This window comes from Fukomys damarensis, unplaced genomic scaffold, assembly GCF_012274545.1.
Source record: "Fukomys damarensis isolate Sample0158 unplaced genomic scaffold, DMR_v1.0_HiC HiC_scaffold_16, whole genome shotgun sequence".
Lineage (NCBI taxonomy): Eukaryota > Metazoa > Chordata > Mammalia > Rodentia > Bathyergidae > Fukomys > Fukomys damarensis.
In genome coordinates this window covers 95,281,284-95,303,425 of record NW_022900928.1, presented here as the reverse complement: position 1 = coordinate 95,303,425, position 22,142 = coordinate 95,281,284, and the positions used below count along the sequence as shown (strand labels likewise).

At 36.3% G+C, this 22,142-nt stretch overlaps 1 protein-coding gene across 1 annotated transcript in view; it reads left to right on the top strand.

The window, feature by feature from the left end:
• Positions 1 to 22,142, top strand: part of LOC104850657 — a 264,398-nt gene that overhangs the window by 189,695 nt on the left and 52,561 nt on the right. Inside the window, exons 75-86 of the mRNA XM_033764494.1 lie at positions 66 to 220; positions 1,018 to 1,189; positions 4,037 to 4,136; positions 4,851 to 4,963; positions 7,979 to 8,104; positions 10,502 to 10,633; positions 10,726 to 10,824; positions 12,923 to 13,036; positions 15,214 to 15,298; positions 17,555 to 17,672; positions 20,153 to 20,324; positions 21,254 to 21,370. Coding sequence (XP_033620385.1) covers positions 66 to 220; positions 1,018 to 1,189; positions 4,037 to 4,136; positions 4,851 to 4,963; positions 7,979 to 8,104; positions 10,502 to 10,633; positions 10,726 to 10,824; positions 12,923 to 13,036; positions 15,214 to 15,298; positions 17,555 to 17,672; positions 20,153 to 20,324; positions 21,254 to 21,370 — 1,503 coding nt within the window. The remainder of the gene's footprint in view (positions 1 to 65; positions 221 to 1,017; positions 1,190 to 4,036; positions 4,137 to 4,850; positions 4,964 to 7,978; positions 8,105 to 10,501; positions 10,634 to 10,725; positions 10,825 to 12,922; positions 13,037 to 15,213; positions 15,299 to 17,554; positions 17,673 to 20,152; positions 20,325 to 21,253; positions 21,371 to 22,142) is intronic.

Here is a 22,142-nt window from a genome sequence, read left to right as displayed (position 1 = left end):
GGGGGATGTAGTTCTACAAGGAAGAGATCATACTTGAAGCTATTCCTTCTGGTTTCTTCTGACAGATTACTGATCCCAATGAGATTCGTTATGAGGTACCCCACGAAAACATCAAGCCCAGTAATGGAACTACTGATACCTCGGGTTTGAGCTACCACATAGAGGTCACCAACACGCCCTTCAGCATCAAAGTAATGAGGATGAGCAACAAAAGAGTCCTGTGAGCTTTTCAACATTCTTTGCACATTTTTCAATATACCCAGTATCACTCATTCCAACATATTCTTGGCATGAAGAAAGATAAGTATGATTTAAAATATACTTGCTCTTCAGAAATATGTACATTTTTTACTCTAATTCACAATGATAATCTGTCATGATTGTAGAGGAAAGAGTACTAAAATGTAACGTATTAATATACTAAGTTATATAAGTATATACATGCTCATAGTTCACATATATTATGAAGTAAGAAGTTTATTGAGTTATCATTTATACTGGTACTGAAATTTCTCTGTTTATCATTCCAAAGTATTATTTTCTGTAAATCTTACCATCAAGCACCTAAAAGTGTTTGAATTTACATCACCAATTTTCCCGGAGAGAATTCAAATCATGATATTAATAAAACTTATGCTCAAATCCTGGCACTAGCAAATTACTGGTCAGTGATATGTGCTACCTCTTTAGCATCAATTTCCTGCTCCATAAAATATCTGCTTTTGCTAGGGAAAATGAGACAGTATTTAGAAAACATCCAGAATGGTGTCTGGGATGCAGAAGATGGACAGCATATAAGAAGTCTCTTTTCCCAACCTGAGACTCTGGTGTCTATCACTGGTACTGTGCTCCCCTAGATTCAAAGAACCAGAGATGCCCTGGAAAGGCCTTCCAAGGTAACAGGATTGGTGAAAACACCGAGAGCTGATGGCGGAGTGAATGTGGAAAGATGCAAACAGCTTCCTGGCAGAGATAAGAGAGCGATTCAGTGACTCTCATTTTTCCCCCATGACCCAGGTTGGACACAAGCATTGGGCCCCTTCAGTTTGCCTATCAGTACCTGCAGCTGTCTTTCCGCCTGCCCAGCACCAATGTGTACGGGCTGGGGGAGCATGTGCACCAGCAGTACCGCCATGACATGAACTGGAAAACCTGGCCCATCTTCACGCGGGACACGACCCCCACCGCGGTGAGGTCCCCTTCTTCCTGCTCAGCGTGCATGGTCAGGAACTCGCTGCTTCCTTTCTCAAAGGAAGCCTACAGAGATACATCCATGTCTTATTTTGCTTAATTGGGATGTTTGTGTTGAATACTTGTTTTGAAGTTTTAAACTCACATTTAGAAATTTTTAAAACAATCTTACTTTTGGTGGAAAATATAATTGAGTGATTAGTATGTATTAAGGAATGTTTTTGCAAAATAACACTATCAGACTTTAATAATTGAATATCGAGGGAAGAACTTCAGCAGGAGCCACTCTCATGTTCTCATCTCCATCTCAATACTTGTGGGTGGAAAATGCTTCTGAACAGCTTTTGTGTAAAGTCTTTGCTAGTCAAGATACTATTCTGAGATGGCAGGGCTGGCGTCACCTTGGAGGTCAGGAATGTAGAGAACCTGAGACACATTGAATTCAAAGCTGCTTTTTTTTTTTTTTTAATTGAGTTTATTGGTACATTTAGGGATACAGTACAGTTACATTCATTGTTGGGATCATGTACCTTTACATGGCAAGTCTTGATTCTCATTTTTTTCCCCTTACCTCTGCCCTCCCTTCACCCCCTCCTCCCCTCCCCATCTACAAACACTTTATTTTCATCTTTTCATTCTCTCACATTTTTTTCTTTTCCCTTTTTGTTCTTCCCCTTCGTATCACACCTTCCCTACACCTTTAGCTCCTTTCCTCCCATTTCTAAATGTCAGTAATCTTATTAGAATCTTATGCATTGTTGCAGAATATTCACACCAGGGAAACTATTTGGTATTTACACATGTGGGACTTATTTATTTCACTTAGGAGTATATCTTCAATATGTATCCATTTTCCTATGAATGAATCTATTCTCTCGCTCTTTATGGCTGAGTAATATTCCATACCTGCAGGCAATTCACATGCCTGTAAAAGAGAAGGGTCTTCTACTTGGTGCCTGTCCTCTTACTTGGAGCGAAAAAATTAGCTTACATAGTTTTGGTCAATTTGGCATGGGCAATGATTTTGTAAGATACCTTTTTGGTCAAACAAAATGTAAAAATCCAAAGATATAAAAATTAGCCTGAATTTTAAAAGGAAGAAACATAAAATTACTACTTTTTTAAAGAGCTATAAAAGATTTTCTAAAGTCTTACACCTCGTTTTTGTATTTATCTTGCTGCTGACTAATAGTAAAGAATTTGGGAAGGTACCAGTCCAAAGGCAATTGTCAGTGCAGCACTGGTGTACAGAACATGTCTGAAGCCTCCATCGCACTGAGTGTGGTTCTCAGATCAGAGCCAGAGCTGAGGGAAGCACGGAAGTGTGGTGCACACAGGGATGGGCCTGAAGTTTCATGCTCTGTAAGAGATGAGCAAAGCCAATAGTACATTCATTTGTGGTTCCCCTACCTGTCTCTGATGCAATGGGAGGAGTGTGCTTTTCTAACTGAGCAGAAGGAAAAAGCAGGACCTACACATTCACTGAACTGTTGGTCTAGGAACCTGACAGATACCTTAGATTAATATTACATTTAATTTTACACAGCTGAAATTCTTAAATTATATTGTTACATATTAGGTTAAATGCTTCCTTGCCTACCTGCCTTCCTTCCTCCCTCCCTCTCCTTCCTTCCTTCCTTTTCTTCCTTTTTCCTTCCTTTCTTTCTTTCTTCTTCCCTTCCTCCTTTTCTATCCCTTGTCCTCAGTTTTCCTTTCTTTAAAAATTAATAAAAGTTAGTTTGTATTCTATCCAAGTATTTTGCCTTCAGTCTTCCTGGTACAATGTTAAATCTATTCAGGGTGCCATTGACTGCATTATCGTCTCTATTTTGCCTGTTGTGTTGGTTCGGTTCTTCTTTTCTTTTGGACTTTATCATTATTCATTTTATTGCCCTGTTCCATGGGTTGATTGCAATGCTTTCACACAGGGGATTTCTGTAAAACTTCCTGCTTATTATAATTTCAATATCTGTAATTTTATGGATCTTACTATTAAATACACACTTCTGCTCATCCAACCCTCTCTGTGACAGGTTCAATATCTTTTCTCTTAGTTTTAAATTTTTTATATATTAATTTTAGAAATTAAAAAACAGCATTAAGAAATTCAAAATTGCTAATAACACCATCACCTTCTTCTAAAATGTCGTACTTATCATTGTAAATGTTTTTCAATTTTTAAAAAATAACCTGATTGAGGAATAAGTTATATACACAAAAGTTACCTGTTTTGGCAAAGGTCAGTAGCAGAGCATGTGCCTAGCATGCAGGAGGCCCTGGGTTCAATTTTCAGTACTATACACAAAAAAATTCATTTATTTTAAGAACAGTTAGTGATTTTTAGCATGGTAATTGAGTTGTGCAAGAATCATTATGACTAAGTTTTGGGACTTTTTATAATAATTCACCACCCCAGTAGAATATCTTATGCCTTTTCAAAATTAATCGCATTTCCTATCCCATGTGCACACTAACTACCTCAGGCAATTCCTACTCTACTTTAAGTCCATAGATTTTATTTTTCAAGACATTCTGTATAAGTAGAATCTTGCGATATATCACCTTTTGTGCTTGTTTCTTTCACCTAGCATAACATACATGCTATTTTGCAGTATGTATTAGTATTTATTTCTTGCCATTACTGAATATTTACCCCACTGTCTAGATATTATCATATTTTGTCTTTCCACTAGTTAGTTGATGATTCCATTAATTTTAGGTACCTTTACATGACATCAAGTGTTGATCAAGTACATGTATAGCTGGCATTTGATTTAATTTTAAGGTGAGTAAACATTTTTAACACATAAAACTCTTACTTCTCTTTTTCCTTTTTTGCTAACAGGGCCTGATCAATCTATATGGAGCACATACATTCTTCTTGTGCCTTGAGGGTACCAGTGGCTTCTCATTTGGAGTTTTTTTGATGAACAGTAATGCCATGGGTAGGAAACATCTTTTTCTTTTCCACCAGTGGGAGTAGATTTTCAGACACTAGTTTTATAATAAAAATTACTTTTATGGCGAGATCACAAATCTGAAAGTAAGTTAACCTATGTGCAAATACAGTCCATGTTTAAAAGTATTTTCACTGAAGACTGCTTCAAGGATCTTTGGTGGAATGCTTCACCTAACATGCAGAAGACACTATTTACAGAATTCATTAATAGATGGTGCTCACCAATAAACATATTTAAACATAACTATAGCTTCCAATGTGAACCATACTGTCTGTAAGCAACAGATTTTACTGTAATGGACTGTTTCTCATAGCCCACACTTAATATACTCCATAATCTTCCTTCTCCATCTTCTGGGTCATTGGTGAATTGAAAATTATTATTTTAAAAAGTTTTAATTGTAATCAAATTCATAAAGTAAAAATTAAAAAAAATATTTTTCTCTAAGTTGAACCACCCATGAACTCCAAAAACTTATAGTTTTAAATGGATAGATTAAACCATAATTTGTTTTTTCTTTTCCTTAAAATAAAAACCCAGTGTTTCTTTGGTGTTTCAATAATCTTGTAATAAAATGAACATATGTGACTTATACTCCTTTACAAATCAAACTAAGATTGTTTTAGAAGACTCTTTTATTAATGCTCTAAAGAACATTTTCAGTCATAAGATTCTAATAACTTATTTAAATCCTTTTAGAGGTTGCCCTTCAGCCTGCTCCTGCAATCACTTACCGCACAATTGGAGGCATTCTTGACTTTTATGTGTTCCTGGGTAACACTCCAGAGCAAGTGGTCCAGGAATACCTGGAGGTATGGCTTTGCATTGGGTGATCCTGGGCAAGTGTCACCTATGCTTATGTAACTTAACAAGAAGAAAACACATGTTATTAGTAGTTGAATAGGTTATAAATTCTGGGACTCTGAGTCTTTCATCACTTGTTTATTCTGATGAGATTTATTGGATGCTTTTTGCACTTGGGAAGTACAAAACTAAGTTAGTTGATAGGTCGTAAGGCACTCATCATCTGTCCAGGGAGGACCAATCATTCCCAACAGCCACAGTCACAAACCACAGAATTTGTTCATTCAACAGTAAAAGATTCAGTGAAAAGAATTATGTGAAAGAAATATTACTAGCTCTTTATATTTGACTGAAACTATAGAATAAGAGAGAACACTTAGACACCATCTTACCCTAAACTTTCTGCTTTATAGATGGCAAACTCAATTACAAAAAGATGAAGTAATTCATTGAAGATCATTCATAAAGCAATATGAAATATGGTTCAAGATGCCAGTGACTTTATAATCAAATAAGATAAATGCAATACAAAAGATCTCTACACTGAAAACTACAGCACTCTGAAAAAAGAAATCGAAGAGGATATAAAAAAATGGAAAGATATTCCCTGCTCCTGGGTAGGAAGAATCAACATAGTGAAAATGGCCATACTACCGAAACTGCTATATACATTCAATGCAATGCCAATTGAAATTCCAACACTATATTTCACAGAACTAGAAAAAAGAATCCAAAAATTCATTTGGAACCACAAGAGACCTAGAATAGCAAAAGCCATTATAGGCAACAGTCACATGGCACCAGGTGTAACAATTCCCAATTTGAAACTATACTACAAAGCCACTGTGATAAAATCAGCATGGTACTGGCAAAGAAATAGGCCTGAGGATCAATGGAACAGACTGGAAGACACAAAAACAAGTGCAGATGTACTCAGCTACCTCATCTTCGACAAAGGAGCTCACCATCCTCAGTGGAGGAAAGATAGCCTCTTTAATAAATGGTGTTGGAAAAACTGGATATCAACCTGTCACAGATTAAAATTAGACCCTTATCTTTCGCCATGCCCTAAATTAAAATCCAAATGGATTAAAGATCTAAATATTAAAACAGAAACATTAAACTTGCTGGAAAGTAAGTTAGGCAGAACTCTGGCAGACATTGGTATAGGAAAAGACTTTATGAACAAATCCTCAGTAGCACGGGAACTAGCAGAAAGAATCAACAACTGGGATCTCATCTTACTAAAAAGCTTCTGTACTTCAAAAGAAACTATTAGCAGAACTAAGAGACAATCTACAATGTGGGGAAAAAATTTTTACCAGCTGTACCTCAGACAAAGGACTATTATCAAGGATATATAAAGAACTCAAAACAATCAGTCCCCCCAAATATAAAGACCCGATCCAAAAATGGGCATCCGAAATGAACAGACATTTCTCATACAAAGAAGTGAAAGCAGCAAGAAAATATATGAAAAAATGTTCCACATCACTGGTCATTCGAGAGATGCAGATGAAAACAACACTAAGATTCCACCTCACCCCACAAAGAATGGCTGCTATCAAGAAATCACACAATAACAAATGTTGGCGGGGTTGTGGGGAGAAAGGAACCCTCCTCCATTGTTGGTGGGAGTGCAGACTAGTGCAACCGCTATGGAAATCAATATGGAGATACCTCAAAGAGCTTGGACCGGAGGTTCCATTTGACCCAGCCATCCCTCTGTTGGGTATCTTTCCAAGAGAACTGAAAGAATCATATCACAGAGAAGTATGTGCACCCATGTTTATAGCGGCACAGTTTGTAATAGCTAAATCTTGGAAACAACCTATTTGCCCATCCGTTGGAAACTGGATAAAGAAGTTGTGGTTTTTCTATAAAATGGAATATTACTCAGCCATAAAGAGCGAGAGAATAGATTCATTCATAGGAAAATGGATACATATTGAAGATATACTCCTAAGTGAAATAAATAAGTCCCACATGTGTAAATACCGAATAGTTTCCCTGGTGTGAATATTCTGCAACAATGCATAAGATTCTAATAAGATTACTGACATTTAGAAATGGGAGGAAAGGAGCTAAAGATGTAGGGAAGGTGTGATACGTAGGGGAAGAACAAAAAGGGAAAAGAAAAAAATGTGAGAGAATGAAAAGATGAAAATAAAGTGTTTGTAGATGGGGAGGGGAGGAGGGGGTGAAGGGAGGGCAGAGGTAAGGGGAAAAAAATGAGAATCAAGACTTGCCATGTAAAGGTACATGATCCCAACAATAAATGTAACTGTACTGTATCCCTAAATGTACCAATAAACTCAATAAAAAAAAAAAGATAAATGCAATACAGTTGAAATAATAGGAAACATCAATAATGCAGTAAATGCTGTTAATGAGGTAGAAGTTGGGGATTCAGAGACTTGAGACAAAGCATCCTGCTAATGCAGGGCAGGGACGCTTAGGAACAAAGCAGGACAAGGTTCAGCTGGAACCTTCACAAAATGTTGGCTAGAGCAACTTGGATATTTGAATTTTAAACATCCTCCAGTTTTTTCACTCATCCACTCCTAATCCTATCAGTTGTCCTTTTTTTAATCCATGGAAAATGCCACTACCTGAAATTACGGTCGGCATACGTTTCCTTTAAGCTCTTCAAGGGAGGAAGTGATGTTAGTTTTCTGTCATTATATCCTAGTACCCACATCAGCTCTTGGCACTGGTAAGCACCAAAAACAATCCTTCCTGAATGAATGAACGCCACTAGTTTCCCCCCAAGATGCTGCCATTAGTGAAGCACATATTCCTTATGATTTTTAACGTTACTAGTTTGGGGGAATACATTTAGGTACTCAGTGAAGACATATGTTTGTTGTGGAAATTTGCAGATTACTCTAGATTACTCATGGCTCTATCATTTTTAGATTGGAAGACCTTATAAAAAATGAAATGGAGTTAATGTTTCCACTTTTGAACTTGGCGGTACGAATACTGCTTGCTATAAAGCTTAAAACTACTTCTCTTTCTAGCTTGTTGGGCGACCATTCTTGCCTTCCTACTGGAGTCTTGGGTTCCAGCTTAGTCGCAGGAATTATGGTGACATCAATGTATTGAAGGAGGTTGTAAGGCGAAATCGTGAAGCTGGGATCCCTTATGTAAGTTGATACTTTTACCTGCCTTTAGAACCACTTTCTATCTTGCATGTTGCAGCAAATTTAATTTATTAGGCAAAATACAAATAGTCCAATAGGTTGATAGATTGACAGGGATGCAAGCATACTTTCTTTCAGAAATTTTGCAGGTTAAATTGCCTATCTGACCACATAAACTACAAAGTTTATGAATCAAATGGAAATGGTTTTGAATTTTAGTCATGCATCTTCTTAGTTTCATACAATATTGGTCTACTTTCATATCTCAAGTCTCAAGTCCACCCTTGCTAAACTAGAGTGTAAGATTTACGTCACTTGGTGCTAAAAAATAACTTATACCATGTATATAAAACATGTAGCTTACAACATGAACACCATCAAAGCTACCTGTTATTTATGAGAGAAAGCAACACCTGAGGTAACACAGTTAAGCACCAGTGATCACATTAATGACTGACAGGAAATGAATTTGTCACAGTGACCTTGTGAACCCTTTCCAGACTTAGCAGATTAATTTTGAAGCTTCAGGATCGAACAATACTTTTGATATCCATTGTCCAACCATAAATCACAGATAATTTTAAGTGTGTAATATTTGATAAGCTTCTCCAGGCAATGTATAATGCATGATTAGTGAAATTATCAAAAGAGATTATCTTGGGTTAGCTTTATTGAACTTTGGAACTTTAAAGCAAACGTATGTTTTACATGTGAAGGAAGATTGCACAGGTGTAAATGACTCTGACTTGGTCTTAGATTCTTCAGTCCCCTCTCAGAGTAGCAATGAGGGTAGGCAAGGAACTCAGTCTTTCCTTTGAGAAATCTGATGCTCACCATGTTGTTTTGGTATTAAAGGCAAATTGATTGCATTTATTTTCATTATTCCCCATCTTCTATCTTAAAAGAAAAACCTAGTTCTGGGAGAAATCAGACCAAATTTTACAACTCATTTATTATTTTACAAAGGGCTTTAAAATTCTTGATGTGCTCCAATTGATCACTATTTTGTAAGTGAGGAAACAGACACTGCATAGCTAACAACTAACAGCTAAATGCCACAAGTAGCTAAGGGGCAGGATCAGTACACAGAGAGCATTCTTTTGACTGCACGTGTGGTACTGCTGTAATCTGTCTTCCTGCTTTTGATAAGAAGGGCTTTATTGAGATATTACCAATTCAGAAAAAAAATATTTTTTTCCATAGCTGGGAGCTTCTCTCTCTGTGGTTGTGGGGGGCACCTGGGTCCTAAGAGACCTCCTAGTAACAGAACTGGTGATGCCATATTGGACAACAGGCCACAGACTAGAGGTTCCTAATGCACTACCACATGAGAAATACATAAAAACACTTCCATATGTTTTCAACGCATGTGGCAGATTAGGAAAGAAAGAGCCTCCAGAGTCAAAGAGCCTGTCACCAAGTCCCAGTCAGCTCTCCAGCTGCTAAATCATGTGACTTTAGAAAATGTTACCTGGTTCCTTCACATTTCTATCTTCTCACAAAGAATAATACCTACCCCTTGCAGGCTGATGTGCAAACACAAGAAACTGTAGGTCTGAGAGTTTGGTTAGTTAAAGCTCTATCTCTTTGCCATTAATCTTTGTTAATCATTACTCTTGCAGTTTTATAAGGCAAAAGACTATTTTCTCCTTTTATAATATATTCTGACTTAATAGTTGGCATTCAAGGTTGTAAGTGATTATAACATTGCTGATGTGCTCTTTACATAAACATTTAAAGAGCACCTGCTTCATGCCAAGCATGCAGACTCTCAAGTTACAGAGATGAGCAAGATACAGGTCCTGTTGTCAAGTGCCTCTCGATACTTTGTGATACATCTCTGTCAGGATGGCAAGGTGAAGCTGCAACCTAAGAGCATCTATATCTTAAAGAGGGTGTATTCACTCCTAGGAGGTCGTGAGACCTGAAGGTTTCAGGATTAGCAAGCAGCATGCCTTCTTTCCATTTTTCCTTTTCTCATATTTTTTCTTCTTTTCTTTCATTTCCTCCACCACACCTCCCTACTTCCCCTTCCCTTTTGGACCTTCTCCTATTTTACATTATCTACTATTAGTCCCACTTACTCTTGCAGTTTTTCACACCAGAGAAACTATCGGTTTTTATACACATCTGTCCTATTTTTTTCACTTAAGAGTATGTCCTCAACATGAGTGGAAGGGAAGGAAGGGGAATAGGGAAAAAACAAGAATAAAAATATATCTTGCACTGGTACAAATTCACAATGATGAATGTGATCATAATGTATACCTAAAATGTACCAGTAAACTTAATGGAAAAAAGAAACATAGCTTCTTTTTAATGGTCAGGAACTAGAACTGAACACTTTCTAATTGGCAAGATGACAATTTCTGAGTTCTAATTCATGTTCCTATCTTTCAGGATGTCCAGTACTCAGACATAGACTATATGGATGGAAAGAAAGATTTCACTATTGATGAACAAGCTTACTACAACCTTTCAGGTTTTGCCAAAGAATTACATAACAATGGACAGAAATATATAATTATGATGGTGTGCTTAAACATTACTGTGTTGCCTTATATTTTCTTTCAAAGTTAGAAAACTCTTCACAAAATAATATTTATATCCTATTTGCTTGTTAGAATTCTGGCATCTTCAGGGACCCTAACTACATGACTTACAACAATGGAAGCATAAAGAGAGTGTGGATCTTGGAAAGTAAAGGCTTTGCAGTTGGGCAGGTAATTTCTCAAGAAAGTCAGAGTAATTTACAGTTGTTTGGGGGGCTTTTTACTTTGGTACGAAGATGGGTAAAAGACAAGTAACAACGCTACTTTTTTTTACAGTGCTTTAAGGAATTTTTCTCATTATTATTTCTAAGACAGTAATTGTCTGAATCAAAGAATAAACCTCTGAAAGATTTAAAAAGTGAGTCCCTGACCCAGTAACACTATAGATAAATGAGAAGCAGTGTGCCATTAGAAGAAAAGTCAATTACTTAAAGTCTTTCTGCCTCCAAATTTCCATCTCTTTTTCAAAACAATAAATTCAAGTATAATAAGACACCTGGATGCTCGTAGGTTAATATAGAAGCTATCTCATTTAACATGATTCTAATTTACACAAGACTTCTGGAAAAAGCCCAGAGTCTAAGGTAGCAGTTTTAGGCACTGGAATAGACTAGTCAAGAGCTCTTTTTAGGAGAGCTGAACTTCTACGAGTTTGTACTTTTTTGGGGGGCTATGGGGATCAAACTTAGGACCTTGCACTTGTGAGACAGACGCGGTTGCCACTGAGTTAAACCCCTCCCCTAAGAGTGTATACTTTAAATAAAAGCATATACGTAGTCAATCTTTGATTACAGTTATGTAGAGGATCAACCCCAGGTAATTGGATTTTGTGAGAATTACTAAACTGGTACCGAATCTATGGGCTTTTCTTAACTTTACTCCATTAATTCTTTTTATTGACTTTGTTTATAATGCTTCATTCTGTTTACTTTCTTTTTCATTGATTTTGTTTCCGTGAGGCAGTAGGATAGTTTCCTTTTCTAAACCAAGTTTTCACTTTTACTGCTTTGTTGTATGTGATTTTCTAAAATATCAGATAGATCCACTCATATTTATGTATAAATACCTAGTCAGAGTCCCTAGCAAAATGAAAATTATTTGGGCCATCTAAAAATTATTCACATCTGTGAGTCATTTTAGTAGTGCATATATTTGAGCATCATATAATGAAATATTTGCACATAATTATAAGAATTTAATTAGATTATTATGTCCATTAACTAATAGATAACATGAATGATTTGGCTTCAGGTGCTGGCAGAGGTAGCTGCTGGGGGAAATGGGTAGGGGTTTGTTATACATGTATTTGGTTATAATGGAGTTTTCCTAGTCTGTCTTTGACTGAATGCTGCTGTTGGAGATTACTGGGCTGAACTACCTGTTTGCTGAGATCCAAGATTACCTCTTATTCTTATTTAGTGCCTATCACCTAAAACAGAGGACTAAGAGTCCAGTCCACTTAAAGTGGGAATTTCAAGCTCTTATCTTATCTTTTAAGACTTCTTGCATTTCTGGTATATATATTCATTATGTTGCCTGAATGTAAAACTATTCCAAATTTTGTGGGTTTATTGGAATAATCAGCAAGAATTTTGCACAAAAGCTTGCATCCTGTTCCTTCAGAATTTTAAATAATTTGGCTATCATTATATATTTGTGCTATTTATGGAAGATGTTTAAAGTTATTGTTTAATGGATCAGGGATTTAGCTCAGTGTTTCTGCTGTCTGCCTCTTAGGACCTGAGTTCAATCCCCAGTGCCCCCCCACAAAAATAAAGTTACTGTTTGATAGATGTAGATAAAAATAGGGCATAGGAGGCATAAATTTTACTTAGCCCTTTATAAAATATTGTTTATATGCAATCATCAACATGTTATTTATAATAAAATTATTCAAAGCAGGTTTACTATAACATTGAATTCATAATACATTGAACATGCTTAATCATTCTCTTTTAAAATACTACAATTAGACATTCCACTGTTTTAAACAGTTCATCTTCCATGAGATGAAGACATAATACACTTTGGTGTCACTACACTAGTTTCATAGAAAAGAGCATGCAATGTTATTTTCATTAAGTCTTTTTTCTTCTTTTGGTCCTTTGTATGTATTTTCACTCTTTTGATTTTACTGGGGGAATCACACATTTTGACTCTAAAGTGATATGCAACATGGAGTTTCTAGTAAAAGAAATGGTAGCCTAGAGCACTGTACTTGAATAACTGAACTATCGAACAAATTTCCATGGTGTTGTTTGTTTCCTAGGGATATCCGGGGAAGGTAGTCTTTCCTGATTTCAGCAATCCAGTGTGTACTCAGTGGTGGACAGAGCAATTCACTGACTTTCATAACCGCCTGGAGTTTGATGGAGTGTGGATTGTAAGTTATTATACTAGATAGGAATTTTCTTTGGAAGCATAAGTGCCAGTTTTTCAGATGAATTTGGACTGTGATTTGTAATAAACAGTTTGCTTGAGGTGGTGATATTCACAATTCTCTTGCTTAATCCTGAATGTATATACAGTAAACTAGGCTTCTAAAAATTTTCCACCAAGTGGTCATTTAACTAATGAAATTTTTTATTAGCACGTTTGTAGCATATGATGTTTGCGTTCATTTTAGGGAGTGAGTACATGCACTCAACATATTTTAATTTTTTAAAAATTCCCCATTCTTGTCCCTCCTTCCATCTCTAGATCCCCTCCCCTAAGTCATTCATTCATTCTTTCACTCATGCTTGCAATATGTAATGATTATATTCATTGTGCATAAATATACATGTACATGACAGATTTTAACTTTTTATGCCACCCTCTCAGTTTCTTGGTCCCCTTCTCATTTGCAAAAGATCTCTTTCTGTTTTCTTTTATCAATCTTTTATTTGCTCTTTTTTTGAACTTTGGGTTTCTCCTATGAGAGAAACCATGTGGTATTTAAGCTTGTGTGTCTGATTTACCTCATTTAACAATATGCTTTCATAATGCATGCATTTTTCCTATGAGTGTTTCAATTTTATCCTTCTAAATAGCCAAGTAATGTTCCATTATATACAGAAACCACATTTTCTTTATCCATTTTTTCTGTTGATGGACATATAGGTTGCATTCAAGATTATAAATTATGCTGCTATAAACATGGGCATGCATTATCACTGTCATATGATGACTTTAGCTTTGCTAAAAAGGAAGGAGTGTCTGGGTCAAATGGAATTTCTTTTTTTAGTTTTCTGAGAAAACTCCATACTGATTTCCATAATGGTTGTATTCCCACCAGCAATGTAATAGGGTTCCTTTTTCCCTATAGCCTTGTCAGTATTTTAATTATCTGAGTTCTTGAAGATTTCCATTATTTCTGGATTAATATAAAATCTCAATGTTGTTTTAATTTGTATTTCTGTAATAGCAAATTTGAATTTTTTGTGTATTTATTGGCCATTTATATTACTTCTGAGAAATGGCTAGTCACTTCTGTTGCCCATTGTTTGATTGGATCTTTTATTTTGAGGAATCTATTTTTTTGAATTCTTTATAGATTCTAGATACTAGTCTCTGTCCAAGAAATAGCTAGGAAATTTTCCCCCATTCTGTAGGATGTCTCTTCACTTTGTAGTTGTTTTCTTCACTGTTATTTCTTATGCAACTGAAGTTCTGTTCAGAAAATCCTTTTTTTGTTTTAGTAAGGCTTTGGTTTTTTCCTCCATTAACTGTTATCACAAAAATATGGTTTATTAAAAAGTTATTATTACTGTACTATTATTTGTAGTATTAGCTCAAAACATTTAATTGGTAAAATAATTCAAGGGGGGTTTTTGTGTTTCTTCTTGGTGAATAATGGGGATTTTTTGGAAATTTGAGAACATTTTTGTTTGTTTGAAAGAATAGAGATCATTTATTTTTAATTTATCTTAAGTGGATTTGACTTTTTTTTCCATGTTTTCCTTTTCTCATATTTTTTCCTTTCCTCAAATAGGGGACGGGGAGGGGATGAAGGGAGGGTGGGGATATGGAGAAAAAATGAGAACCAATATCTGTCATGTAAAGGTACAAGATCCCAATGATAAATGTAACTGTACTGTATGCTTTAAAAGTACCAGTAAACTCAATGAGAAAAAATAAATTCATAGACTTGAAAAGAAATGAATTTGATCTTAATTATATATTGTCTTACTGTCCCTCATTCCGTGAAATAAAAGATGGAGAAACTTATAAAACAGAAATGTTACTCTGTCTTCAGTATTTTAAACATATGAAATTGTAAAATCAACAACAAAATCTTCAAGAACCAGACTTTGAAATAATTTTTCTTACTTAAAGATTGAAATTAATTTATAATCAACATCATTCAGAAATGAACAAATCCTAGAAATAAATTAACTCAATGAATTAATTTTTTAAAAGATGAAATAGAGTCCAATAAGAGTTGGGGAAATTATTCACAATTCAGACACCATTTAACAGGAGACCCCAGATATTCTGGCTTCTAGTTTGGTAGGCATCTTTTAACAGCTTATTTTAAATCAATAACATTTTCCATTTTTGTATTTTGTGTCATTGAAGGAAATGGATGAAGTCTCTAGTTTTCTCCAAGATTCTGATCAACAGTGTGAATCAAACATCTTGAACTTTCCTCCTTTTACTCCCAGTAAGTGTTTACCTGTTTGCTGACGTTGCACACACAAAACTTTTAAAAACAATCCCAACGATACTCGGTGCAGTTAAGTGCAACTCACTTCCCTGTCTAATAGACCCCTAGCCCAACTCTTCTCTTTGAGTCTCTGTGGCATTACTTGCTCTCTGATCACATTCTTGCTACCATAATCTATGAATAACATGTGGTGAAAGTGTTAGAGTATGCACCACTTTGTACTCCAGAACTCCAAATTCTTTTGTCCTGCGTTTCAGTGGATTAACACAATAGTTTACTTTTGCTCACATAATTCTCTAGTTATGAGTAAATGGCTTGACCTCAGTGGTGATTCAGAGATCTAGTTCGTTTTTCTGTTAGGCAGTTTGAATCACCTGGGAAGTCAGTTTAGAGATGGAGAAGGTCATTTTGGCTCATGGTTTCTGAAGGTTCAGTCCATGGTAAGCTGGTTTTATTGCTGTGGGTACGAGGTGAGGCAGAACAATCATAGAGGAAGGACAGGATGAAGCAAAGCTGTTTGCCTCATGGCAACCAGGAAGCAGAAAAAGAAAGTGGCATGGGACAGGGCTATGCCTTCTGTGACCTATTTCCTCCAACTGTCCTCCACCTCCTGACAGCCTTTTCAGGTATGAATTATCACTGGATTAGTCCAATCATTTTTCAAAAGATCCACTTCTAAACACATGAGACATTTTTATCCAAATCATATCAGTCTTGCTTTCCCCTCTCAGAGGCCTTTGTCTCCAGGTTCATGGATGATGGGAATTTTTTGGGTGGGCCTAGATGCATGTTCTACCCAGTTTGCCCACTGGGTAAACTTTGCTGGGATCTGGTCATGTAAACTCAGTTAACTTTAAGGAGGTATAATCTTTAAGAGCACTTTGTTTATTCTCCTGGGGAGAACACTGGTTGGGCAGGCAGTCACTGGGTTGTCTATATCAGTTTACTTGATTCATTCATTCTATGTATACACCTGTGACCAAGGACTAACTGCCTTTTTGACTAGTTTTGGACACTGAAGAAGTACAGGATGTTTTGGAGGGAGTTTTGACTTCAAACTATTTTCCTCGTGCAAACCTGATCTTTGCTACCCTAGTTTATTCTTTGCAATTTCTACTCACTCTGTATTTTCCCATCTCTTTTTTCATTCTGGATGAGTTCATCATATTTTTTACTTAATCTCTTAACCTTTTTCTTGGCCAAAGCTGTGCTTTGTGTTTTTCTACAGAAAACCTCAATTTATCACCATCTGCTTGCTCTGGCAAGAACTTCACTCCTTATCTCTCTGCCTTTTGTCTACTTACATGTAACCGAATACTTTCCCTCTGAGCTGGACAGCGTCTCACAATTTCAGGATTGCATAAGACACATTAGCAGCATGATAAAGAGCGATATAATTACCTTTGTCTCTGGGAAAATATTAGTGCCCTTCCTACAATTGAAGTGGTTATGACTGCCATGTCACAAGCTATGATATGTAAGAAATGCATTTTTCTTTATATTTTACAATCCAATTTAATTTCTGACTCCAAATCTTGGTTCTGTTAGGGTGCAGGGATAAACTGAATTTTAGTTGTTCCTTGTTCTATCACTTTCTGAAACTTTGATTCACATATATGGTCAAGTATAAAGTCCTATATATGGGAAAAGTTTTATGAAGCAAGGCAGACATGTCCCAGATGTGGGTTCACAGAGAGAAGGGGGAGGAAAGAGACTGTAGGGCATTAAGCAGAAAAGGCTGACATCTTGGGATTAAATAAGGGAAAATATAGTAACCCTGGGGAGTCCTCAGAGATAGGATTTGAGTTCTTATTCATGAGAACACCCAAGAGTTCCATCTCATTTTTTTGTTGTTATTTTAAAAGTGTGAGTGGGATCTATAATATAAAATTGAAACTTTTCTCTTTCACTGCCCTCCTATCTGTAAGTGTATGGTAATTCTTGATTAAATACCTAGAGATTAAATAATATATGCTTTATATTTAATCTCAGACCCATAGCTCAACAGGTATTTCACTTGCTTTCACTTACCCATGAGTTCAAGGGAATCTAAATTAATTTAAAAATTGCATGGAGGAGTTCAGGGTAGGCCTCAGGTAGCCAGTGGTGCATAGGATAGAATTGAAAATCTAGAATAGATTTTGTGGAGTGGAGATTGGGTGGGGACATACAGTAATTAAGAAGCAAAGAACTGGGTGGTGATTTTGCTAAAGTTGGTGGATGAAGTACCTCACTGGTGAATTTTCCTCCTAGAAATTCTGGATGGCTTACTGTTTGCCAGAACCCTCTGCATGGACACAGAGTTTCACTGGGGCCTTCACTATGATGTCCACAGCTTGTATGGCTACTCCATGGCAAGAGCTACAGATGTGTAAGGGCTTGACCCTCTCCCAATTCCAGATTTGAAAGGGGGAGGTGCAAAGTGGAGGGTTTTTCTTCTCTTTCATAAGCATATTATTCAAATATTATTTTTAGTTATCAGGATATAGAAACTAAAATAATAGGGTATTTAAGAGACTCTCTTCTATAAAACTTTGGTTTCTGTATAGGATTAATTTTAATTGGCTTATGGTTAAAGAGCATTTTTATTTCAAGGATACCCCCAGGCAATACTGTGTGAGGCATTTAGGCCCAAACTGGAAGTCAGACCTTACCAGCTTTGATTACTGAATGTGCTATGGTTATTACACTAACGTTGCTTGACTTTAACAACAAATAATAAATCACCATCATCCATTATAAAAGTCCAACAAGAAGACTGATGTGTAATGCAAATTATTCTATCCTTTCTACACAGTGTCACATGGATTTATTACTGATGATTTTATAAAGTGAGAAATAGTCCCTTCTTTCACTCAGTTATTTCTTTGGAAAATGTAAAATATTATCTTTATATATATGAAGCAAGAAATTTGATTTAAGGTTAAGATGGTTTTAATTTTAGATTTTCAACAAAGAAGAGGAAACTAAAGTGTTTGAAGGGCTATTTCCAGTGCTTTAGGAAAGAACTGAAATCTTAGTCTTCGTTGCATGTCTAGTGATTCCAGAACTCCATGGAGGGCCAGTGGACTGTGATGTACTCACAGGGAGCATCTCAGTCTTTAAAAGTGTGAGTGGGATCACACTTACTTGAATTTTCTATCTCTGTGGTACATAGTCATGACTACTCCTTCGAACCTTGGCTCCTGGAGTCTTGTGAACTCTACCTGGCATCTTGCTCTCTTTCATCCCATTCCTTCTCATTTCTATGTCCCTCTGCATCTGGATTATTCTTATCTATTCTTTCACTGAGGAAATTTTGGGGCCAATCCTCAGGCTTCTTATCTTTTCATTCTATGCCACACATAAATAATTTATTCCTTTCCGTGGTTTTTATTGTAATTTATTTGAATGATATCAACATCTATAATTCATTCATTTCCATGCACAAATATACAAAACTGCCTTCTTTGTTTGGCTGCCTTATGGTAGCTCACATAACATTTTCTTGGCTCTGTTGCCTTTTTTTTTCAGCTAAGCTCTTCACTCTGGTTTATTGTTTTTGAAACTTCAATTTCCTACCTTGTTTGGTAGCAACACTTTCTAACCCCTAAGTTAGAAACTTTGGATCACCCTTTCTCTATATTATGTTCCTACATAAAATTAGGCCTCCACTTTCAAAACATCACTATAGCCATCTTTCATCTTTTTCCCATGGTCATTTCTTAACTAAGGTCATTATTGTCTCCCACATAATCTGTGATGCTTGGCCCATGAGTAGTCTCCCTTGGCTTTAATTTCCAATCAATTTATCATCTTTTCTTTCTAGAAACAGAAGTATGTCCCTAGAACGATAGTAGAAGTATGGTCCTAGGACTACAGTTGAGTGTCACTGGAAAGGTTTTAAAAATGTAGTATCACAGATCTCAGCGTAGACATTGAGAATCACAGTCTGCACTTCAATAAGATCTCTGAGTGTAATGAATGTATGAAAGTTTAAATTCCACTATTTTACTCAGTGGTAAAGGAGAATGAGACTCTTGTCTCCTTTTAAATCCAACTTGGTCTTTGGGCATGGAAACAGAGTTGGATTTAAAAGGAGACAAGAGCCTCATTCTATATTCTGGTCACTGAATGAGCTAAAGTTATAGGGCTGAGGAAGACTTTGCTGGGAAATGGAAAAGAGAAACTTAAAAGATCTCAAAGCTGGGAAAACCTGAATGTTATCTAATCTATATTGGCATAGTGGCCTCCTCTAAAGTGCACCTGCAGATATATTTATCTGTGTTTCAGTTTCATTCTCTATATATTGGACTGTGTTTCTTCTGTGAATAATGATTGCAGAGGGCAATAAATCTCCAGCTAGTGATAATAAGGGTGGCCTGTCTGCCAGCCTGTACCAAGTGAAAGTGAGGACACAGTTTCACCATGACCTGCTGTTGTTCCAGTAAGGATTATGCATAAGCAGCAAGACATAGAACCATGGGAAGGTAGAAAAACCTTGTTTTGTGGTAGAAAATGAGGCAAAAACCCAACATATGGGGTCAATCTATTGTCCACTAAAAGGGTAAGACAACAACTCCATCTAACAAGATGGAGAAAACATAATTAAGAGTATAGTAGCCTAGAAAAAAATTTGAGGTGTCTGGAATATAGAGGTCTATATTGTCTTATATGAAATCTGAATCCTTACCTAGATGTAGGAAAGAAACTATTAAAATGCTAATTAGTTTGCACACCTGGCATTTCACACCACGAAGATTTTTTTTCGGTTTGGTTGGAAAGCCCATTTCTGCCCTTGGTATAAAGTGAGTTCTAGATGTTCACACTCATTAATTGAGGTCATACTCACTTGGCTGTATTTCTTTTCAGGGCTATGGATACCATCTCCCCCAGTACTAGGAATTTCATCTTATCTCGTTCAACTTTTGCTGGATCTGGCAAATTTGCTGCTCACTGGCTGGGAGACAACGCAGCCATGTGGGATGACCTCCGGTGGTCAATCCCCAGTATTCTTGAGTTCAACCTGTTTGGTATTCCCATGGTGAGCCTCATTCCCAACCAAAGAACTCCACCCATTGTCTTTTGATGCTCTTCACATTACCAGTCTTTGAGGGTATTTGAAAACTAAGGGGGATATGTCCCTTTGTGATATTAGAAAAATAAATTTCTCTGATTGAGCTGCCTTTTGAAAATAGAATGATAAATCTTTATCATGGGGGGGTCTGATATTTTGAGAAAAAAATATATAGACATTATTCTTCTGACCAAAGAATAGCTGGCAAAACTTTTTCCCATTCTGTAGGCTGTCTTTTCACTTTGTCGGTTGATTTCTTTGCTGGGAAGAAGCTTTTTAATTTAATATGATCCCCTTGGTTGATTCTTGGTGTTATTTCTTGTGCAACTGGATTTATTTAAAAAGTTCTTGCCTATGCCCATGTCTTCAAGAGTTTTACCTATTTTCTCTTCCAGAAGATTGTTTTTCTTTTAACATTTAGATCTTTGATGCATTTTGATTTTAGTTTAGTACATGGTGAGAGATATGGATCTAGATTCAATTTTCTGCATATGGATGGCCGGCTTTCCAAGTTTCATCCATGGAATCTCTGGAGAGAGGAAAGAGACACCATTAGTAAAATATATTAGTATCAACAGAAAAACCCTATCCAGAGAGCATCACTGAATAGGGAAGTATGAAATTGGGAATTGAACAGTGAGGAACAGCCCTCTATATTCATTTGTCTACAACCATTATTGATAACAATTGCTGACACCACTAGTTAATCTTCATCTAAGTCTATTCTATGATGTGTACTTACTTCTCTTATGTGGTGGGAGGCTTGTCCTGGGATTCTGGGATTTCTGTAAGCATTGAGTGATGACAATAGAGATTCTCTTTTATCATATAAATACACAATCAATGCTTTCAGTTCTCTTAGTGACTACTGTGCTTAACGTGTGCTAATTCTCTAGGTAGGTGCTAATATCTGTGGTTACACAAGACATGTCACAGAGGAGCTCTGTAGAAGGTGGATGCAGCTAGGAGCATTTTACCCACTATCAAGGAATCACAATGGGCCTGGTTTCCATGTAAGTTCCCCAAGAGAAGTGATGAAAACTTTTTGGATTGTATAATCTACTTGTTTGCAAAAAGAAGTTGAGGAAAATCCTACAGATTGGTTCTAACTACAGAAGAAGGATAAATACATATTGGGTGGTAAGCCTAAAAAGCAAATATCAAGGTTTGTTAAAGTTCCTGTGGTGCTTCTGTTACTCCCATTATCATCTTATAGAAGATTTTATTTTACTTCAATTAATGCAAAGGAGACTACCATAAATAGTGGGCATGAGGAAGAATTTATGAAGAGACAGGCCAGTGATCTGAACAGTTTTCACTTTGTTGTGACAGACCACTCTTTATGAATGTTTTTGAGATACCCCGAACACAGACACACTACTTTTCCATGATCCACCTCACTTTTATCCTCTTCCATCCAGAATAAAAGTTTTTATAAGCAAGTATATAGAAGTGGTGCAAAGTTCCTCTTAAGGAGGTATTTATGATAATGGCAGGAACAAATAAGGTGGATTTCCTTTCTTTAAATGAAATAATCTGCCACTGAGATATTTCAGATCAAATGATTTAACTTTTAGTAGGTTTTTAGAGTAACTTCCTGATAATTTTAGTTCTAGCTGTTGGCTTTGAATATGACAATTCTCAAACCTGGAATGATTAACAGTAACACCATCTGCGTGTTTTATCTTTGGGCTTTTCCACTCACTTATGGTTTAGAGAGAAAAAGAGAGATGAACTATTTCTGAATGTCTGAGCAGGTTACTGGGAGCAGGTAAACAGTGTTTT